This window comes from Labeo rohita, chromosome 9, assembly GCF_022985175.1.
Source record: "Labeo rohita strain BAU-BD-2019 chromosome 9, IGBB_LRoh.1.0, whole genome shotgun sequence".
NCBI classification, from domain to species: domain Eukaryota; kingdom Metazoa; phylum Chordata; class Actinopteri; order Cypriniformes; family Cyprinidae; genus Labeo; species Labeo rohita.
The window spans coordinates 22,350,663-22,358,668 of NC_066877.1; the positions used below are offsets into that span (position 1 = coordinate 22,350,663).

Sequence of the window (8,006 nt, forward strand, 5' to 3'; positions counted from 1 at the left end):
CTTGCTGAGATTTTTAATGTTTAAAAAACACAAAAAATCTACTGTTCAAAAACTTTTGACTAGTAGTGTAATAGAGCTAATTTGTGTGTTTATGTGTGAGTCCATTGTCTCAGGTTTTGGATACATGATGGATCATTTTGAAGATACTAAAAACATTTTCAATTTCAGTTTTTCTCAGGCACCCCCACAGAGTTAGCAGAAATCTGATTGGTTCACACAGATTTGCTGAGCCAGGAGGAAACTGCTTACCTGTTCCTCTGGAGGAATGTAGTCATGGCAATGAGCATCACATAGCACCTGTGTTATATGGGTGGGGTGGCTTGTTGTTGTGACGACACTGCTATGTGGTCAAACAATGGTTGTGTTTCCTTCATCTTGTAATGTTATAAACTTTCTTACCATCATATTTTTTTTGTAAATACTAAACATGAACACAAATCGTTGGGCAAGGCTTTTCGCATGGCAACGCATGAACAAGAAAGATGAAGGGGAAGAAAATAAGGAACAAGAACCAAAAGAAAAGAAGAAAGAAGAGACAACCAAAATAAAGTGAGTTTTAGTTTAAATATTTTATCATCACATTTGTTACTGTAATGTTATGATGTAAAAGCTTTACCAAGTTTAATTCTGACAACAAACAATGTTCCAAACTCACACAGATTAAAGACATAATTACTTTTTTGGGCACATTGTTTTTTTTTTTTGTTGTTTTTTAATAAAAGAAACTGCACTATTGTATACAAAAACACTAACACAAAATTTTCTAATCTCTCAGTTGGAAGGAATGGGTAATTGATCCATCTGAAGAGTTTTACTATACATGGTTGCAAATTATGATACTTCCTATCTGCTACAACTGGGTCATCATAATTTTCAGGTAGGAAAACACTGAGGTTTGACTATGTTGAGCTATATTTGTACCAATGTCGTATATAATAACTCACTTAATTTTAGAAAATGACAACATTAACAAAGACAATAACATTTTAGCTGTAAAAACGATTCCAAATATGCTGATATGATATGTTTTGGATTTCAAATCCTAACAGTAGCTAGTTCATTTTATAAGATGTCATTATACTTGTGTATACAGGGAGAACTGATGTTAAAATGTCTGTGTTTTGTTAAAAGGACATGTTTCTATGCAGCTGAGGAGACGTTTTTGGCAGTATGGCTCACCTTGGATTATATCTGTGACATGTTCTTTGTGCTTGACACATTTATTGGGTTTCGCACAGGTAAGTGTGCATCTTGTCACTTTATGTGTTTATAGAGGGTCTGCACTTACCTCACGATTTGGTCAGTTACCTGGATGTGCGGCCATATTGGAGATACTCGAATGTAAACAATACCATGGATTGCACGGTTAATGCACTACTGAATATGTTGTTCTGCTGATTTATGCTCTGTAAACCACGAAAACAAATGTGTGGAAGCTGCTAAATCATATAGAGAAGTACAATATTTTGACAAACTAAAGTTAATAGGTGGTAAATATACATAAGTTATTAGCCTAATATTTCACCTACCTGACCAGGAATGATAACAGCAAACAAGAATGTTGTCAAGATTCTTGGCCTGGAAATCCTGGTTCAGTTTGGCCAACCACAAACAGATTTTTTTACACTCTTCTACTTGATTTGTTATAACTTTTGGCGGTCTATAGTACTCCAAATGTTTTTCCCGGTCCGACACTTAGTACAGCCCAAAAGAGACAATAATTGACCATTTTTAGCAGCAATAATCAGCAAAATATGTTTGGTTAAGTGGAACTGTTTACGTTCCATGTCGTCAATATGGGCGATTGATGAAAAACACTGTATTTATTGTCTTTGCATACATTTTCTGTTTTGCTTCAGCATAGATTGACTCAGAATTTCAAAGAAACTTAGAATTTTAATAATAGAATTTTACAGTATTTGTAAAACATGAGTAAACTTTTTTGGGGGAACCTTTTACAAATTAAAAGCAACTTGAGGCACCATTTGCTGTTCCTCAGATCGCCACTGGAAAACCTCTAGATACTTTTGAAAAAAGGCTTTCCTCTTTTACAGGTTTTCTGGAGCAGGGTATCCTGGTGCGAGACTTGTCCCTTTTGAAAACGCGCTACATCCGCTCCCCTCGCTTCAAGTGGGACATCGCCTCCCTGTTGCCCACCGATCTGCTCTACCTGAAACTGGGGATCCACACACCTCTAGTTCGGGTCAACCGCTTCCTGCGCACGAGCCGTTTGAACGAGGCCTTGGACCGCATGGAAACGCGCACATCTTATCCGAACACCTTCCGCGTCGCCAAACTCATGCTGTACATTTTCGTGCTTATCCACTGGAACGCCTGCGTCTACTTCTCTCTGTCTAATTACATAGACTTCGGTGTGGATCCCTGGGTGTATCCCAACATCTCCGACCCGGAATTTGCTTCCACGAGACGCCAGTACTTCTACTGCTTCTGGTTTTCCACTCTCATCCTCACCACAGTGGGTGACACTCCGACGCCCGAACGCGAAGAAGAGTATCTGTTTTTGATCGCAGACATGTTGATCGCCGTGCTGGTGTTTGCTTCCGTCGTAGGAAGCATGGGGGACGTGATATCAAGCTTGCGTGATCGTGACAACGTGTTTTTTCCCAATCACGAGCTGGTGAAGAGTTACCTGCGCAGTCGGCGCATCAGCAAAGAACTGCAGAAACGCGTCAACGACTGGTACCAGCATCTGCACATCAACAAGTGGGTCTTCCTGTTATGGTCTGTGAGCTTAAACCACACAATTTCATGACACTTAAAGGAATTGAAAAATCTGTCATTAATTAGTCTCCCTCATGTCGTTCCAAACCCGTAATACCTTCGTTCATCTTCATAAATGAAGATATTTTTGATGAAATCCAAGGGCTTTCTGACTCTGCATAGACAGCAATGTAATTACCACAGTCAAGGCCCAGAAAGGTAGTAAGGACATAGTTAAAATAGTCCATGTGACATCAGTGGTTCAACCGTAATTTTATGAAGCTACGATAATACTTTTTAGTGAGCAAAGAAAACAAAAAACTATTGCACGATTATTAATCCTTAAAATATTGAGATCTCGATTCAAACACCCGCGCGATCTTTTTCCTGAATGACAACGATTTAGCTGTGTCTATTAGGATTGTTTCACATCGCGAGTGTCAGTGGAGTGTGAGAAGCACGTTTTGCCTCTGCCCATGTTAATGAATTAGAGGGTCGGGGTAAATGTGAACGCAGAAAGAGCAACACAAACAGTCTTTTTAACCACATTACAATCATTATTTCTGTGTTACAGACATTTAAATAATAGAAGTACTGGGATAAAAGTTTATAGTTTATAGTTTGACTCCTTCATTAAATGTTTTTTTTTTTTTTTTTTTTTTTTTTTTTTAATAAATGAATATTTGTTTTTAAAAGACTTAAGCAATGAACAGTTTGTCAGAACCACTAGTAATAAATTACATTATTTTGTTTAGTTTTCTAATCTTTTTTCTCCAGAATCGTGAGAAAATCATGGGCTCCAATTTATTAAAAACAACTGTGATTCTCAGTTTATCCAGAATCGTAAAGCTCTTGTTTAAATGTTGTTTATTACTGCATATAATTTATTAAAGTGGAAGTTTAATTTCATAAATTTCAACATGTACCTACATTTTTTTTTTTTTTTGCATTTTGTCTTTTTCAGTTGAATAAAAAACTATTTTCCCTATATATTTTATCACTGAGGATTGAAAAGTTTAAAAATCTCGTCTCGTCTCGTGTCTCGTCTCATCTCGTGAGATAAGGGTCTCGTCACACCCCTACTTAATGGCAAAAGAGAACAAAAATAATACACAAAGTGGCTAGCTTTCCTCAGAACTAATTTTTAGCTTTTTTTTCTTAGTAATATGAGATTAAATGCCTTAAAGCTGTTCCTCTCTTATTAATATAATTTAAATGTTTGTTCCATCCAAATCGTCTCATGTGTCTGGAACAGAAAGATCACAAGGGAGAATGAGATTCTACAGCATCTTCCACTCACGCTTCAGACAGCAATTGCCGTAAGCGTGCATCTGCCCACTCTGTCTAAAGTCACCATCTTTCAGAACTGTGAAACCAGTCTGTTGGAGCAGCTGGTACTTAAACTCACCCCACAGGTTAGAAAACAGATGGCACACCTGGACAGGATTAAGTCTAACATTAGAGCCAGTTGAACTGAGACTTGCATGTTTTACTTTACCTCAGCAATATTATGTTTATACTGTTGTCATTATTCTTCTAATCATCACTATCCTCTTTAGGTGTATAGCCCAGGAGAGTATGTATGCAAGAAAGGTGATGTAGGTCATGAGATGTACATCATCAAAGAGGGAAAACTGGCAGTGGTCGCAGATGATGGAGTCACTCAGTTTGCTGTTCTGGGGGAAGGAAACTTTTTTGGAGAAATCAGTATCCTGAATATCAAAGGTAAGAAATGCTAAAGATCTGTGCAGTATTCACTACATTCAGTAATCATATTATATATATCCAATATATTCAGTAACAACATGCAGTATATGCATCAACATGGTGATGTGTAAAGGTTTTATAATTTCCTTCTACAATTGAAGATGAGGGGAAATATAACTTATTTTGACTTCTGGGAAACATGTAAGTAACTTCTGTAACTTCTAAAGAACGGTATTAAAAGAAAAAAGTATGATACTAAAGCAGAAAAAGAAAAAAATGTACACATCTTCATTCTGTTCAAAAGTTTGCACGCCTCTGGCTCCTAATACACAAAATATGCTGAAAAACCAAAGAATTTGTGGCACCTAAAGGATTTTTTTGAAAAACAGCAGGCAGTTCAACTGTTTAGGACAAACAAGGGACTCATGAATCTATGAATCTATTACAAAAAAACACAAAATTTTGTAAAAACAAAAAACACAGCTGTGGATCATTCAGGTAACAACACAGTATTAAGAATCAAGAGTATGTACACTTTTGAACAGGGTGATTTTTATAAATTCAACTATTATTTTCTCTTGTGAACTATATGTAAACATCTTTTATCTTATTCAGGTCAGTACTAAATAAAAAAATATCATGCATTTTGCATGATCTCTCTTATTTGGTAAAATAATTAACATTTTGCAGATTCTGTAAGGCGTATGTAAACATTTTGACATCAGCTGTATATACAGCTATATGTAGCTGTATTAAAACACATAATGAATAATAACATATATTGTTAACAGGTAACAAATCAGGAAACCGACGAACCGCCAACATTCGCAGCATTGGTCACTCAGATTTGTTCAGCCTTTCAAAAGAGGACCTGACTGAAACACTTCTTGAGTACCCTGCAGCTAAACGGCTGTTGGAAGAGAAGGGTCGTCAGATCCTTACAAAGATGGGGATGCTGGAAGAGACAGACGAAGCGGAGGGAGAGGTGGAGAAAACAGAGGACAAGGTGAAGCGCTTAGAGGACAGCCTAGAGACCCTGCAGACCAAACTTGCTCGGCTGATAGCTGAACTGGAGTCTAGTGCCCGAAAAATGATGCAAAGAGTGGAACAACTAGAACTGCAGACCGAAGGATGGGAAGGCATTGTGGCCGAGGGTGCACAGGGAGAAATAGAAGAGCGGGAAAAAGTCAAAGAGAGGGAGATTGGGGATGGAAAAGGGGAAGGGGAGAAGGAAGATGAAGAGGAGCCAATAGTGGAAGGGGAGAGAGGAGAGGGTGATGGAGGAGAAGAGAGCCTGGGAGAAAAGGAGAAGAAAGTAGGAGGGAAGGAGAAAAGTGAGCAGGAGAAAGAAGAGACAGGGGAAGAGATAATAAAGACAGAAACAGAGGATCAGAATAGAGATAAAAAGTAAGTAGAAAATATATCTAAAAGATTTTTTTAATGTTTGGTTGTGCGTTTATTCATCATGGATGCATTCAAATGATCAAAAGTGACTGTAAAGACATATAGAATGTTTAAAAGATTTCTATTTCAAATAAATGCTGTTCTGATTTCCACAAACATATTCAGAATGATTTCTGAAGAATCATGTGACACTCAAGACTGGAGTAATGATGCTAAAAAAATCAACTTTGCCATCACAGGAATTTTAAAAATTTTAAATATAATAAAATTTCACATTATTACCATTTTACTCCATATATGATCATGGAGCCCTGATGAGCAGAAGAGACATTTAAAACATTTTAACAGTAGTGTATATCAATGTACCATACTATGAATATAATAAATTTGTGGCATATAGATACAAATGGCAATCTGTACTGTTATGAGTGCAGTTTATGAGATACATTAATAAAGGAAAGTTTATATTACACTTTGAGAGCATTGTTTTTTTTTACCTTACAAAAGAAAATGTGAATAGTTTTGTTTATTATAATGTAATGTAATGTTACTTTACATTACATTTACTGATATATTATATATTATATATAATTAAATTAACGTAATGTTTTAACCCGTTGATGAATCCTCATTTTTCCCAGACATGAAAATATCCAAATGATGTGTCATTAGTAACCCTTTGAAATAATCAATGAATTTTTTTATTCTCTTTTTTTTCTTTTTTTTTTAGAAAAGTGTGTGGAAAATTGTCTTTAATGGTCGGTCATAATTGTGACCAGTGGCATAATGTGTATACTGAATTAACATACTTTTGCAGTCATAAAAATTGTTGTATATCTTAGCCCAGCTATTTTAAGCTGTTACTATTATGCATTAAAAAAAAAACCTAATACAACACTGATAGGAATACTGAAATAAAAAATCTTACTGAAATACTGAATACTGGAAAAAAAAAAAAAAATACAACCATCAACGTATTTCAAAATGTTTACTTTTTTTGTAACACATAAATGACCATCATCAGACATATGACCATCAACATGTTTACTCATGCATTCATATGTGAATCCATATAGTAATATTAGACACCTTAAAGATAATGTATAACAAAAATCTTATAATCATATCTTTGTTAACATATTTTACTAGCCTTTCGTTTTTGAGCTTTGATGCAGTCATCATCTTCTCAAGGTGCAAGCAGGAATTAAACTACTTTGGTCATATGACAATTTGCACTAACCATGTTAAACTGCACATATTGAGACTCTTTATTTTTTCCATCATTTGCAGGAAGTGCACTAAAACATCAGCCAGTAAGGTTTATAAATGAAAACCTTTTTTACAGTCACTATTGTGACCGGTAACGCCACTGTTAGCGTTGCTTAGTTCCAGATGTGACACTCTATCGAGACGCCAGGTGGCAGTACATACTCCACTTTCACATTTACCAGACGACATCCGTTTGGAGGTAAAAGTCTTGTACTGTATGTTTTTTTTAAGGAATTGAGCAGCTAGAATACTTAAAACCTGTTATTAAGGTTTAAGTGTATATTATTATTATTATAATAAAACAACTCCACGGAGGGACAATAGTGAGAACTCCAACAAGAGTCCACCTGAAGAGTTCAGTGGCCCAGCTCAGATGTTAAAGATGTTCCCAGGCCTGGTTTTCATGGTGTGAAATTTCCTATTATGGAGAGTTCATTGTTTGCTTAGTCTCCTTACAACATTTATGTGTTTTGGTAAAGAAAATGACAAGAATGTAGGAAATCCGGATTCTGTGGATTCAGTGTACCACTCGGTTCACTGCTGTTTATCTTTGCTCATTGTGCTTCTGGATTACAAACTCCACTGGAAGAGGAAGAGCTGCTGTCAGCAATCAATATACAGCAGTGCAGTTTATAATCATCTCGCCGTTCGTAATTGAGTAAGTCTGGAAATGTTCTTCTTCAATTAAGCAACAAATTAAGAATACTAATTAACGTTGGCTCAAGCAAATTATTATGCATGCCTAAATATAATATATTATCCTTTTAAACTGTTAGTACTGACATTACTTTCAACTTGGTTTCTGAGTGCCGTGAATTGCCAAAGCGAAAGCCCACGCTCCCACTTCTGCTTTGGGCTGATGAAGTCCTCAGAGAGTAAGTGTGTTTGTTTTGAACACATCACAG

At 36.1% G+C, this 8,006-nt stretch overlaps 1 protein-coding gene across 1 annotated transcript; it reads left to right on the forward strand.

Moving 5' to 3' along the window:
- The first annotated feature begins 382 nt into the window (after window positions 1-382).
- Window positions 383-6,266, forward strand: cnga4 (cyclic nucleotide gated channel subunit alpha 4). Its single transcript, XM_051118898.1, has 7 exons — window positions 383-549; window positions 776-877; window positions 1,132-1,238; window positions 2,055-2,724; window positions 3,977-4,136; window positions 4,281-4,446; window positions 5,220-6,266. Exons 1-7 carry the CDS (start codon window positions 428-430, stop codon window positions 5,837-5,839), a joined length of 1,947 nt encoding a protein of 648 aa, XP_050974855.1. The 5' UTR covers window positions 383-427; the 3' UTR covers window positions 5,840-6,266.
- Window positions 6,267-8,006: the final 1,740 nt, after the last annotated feature.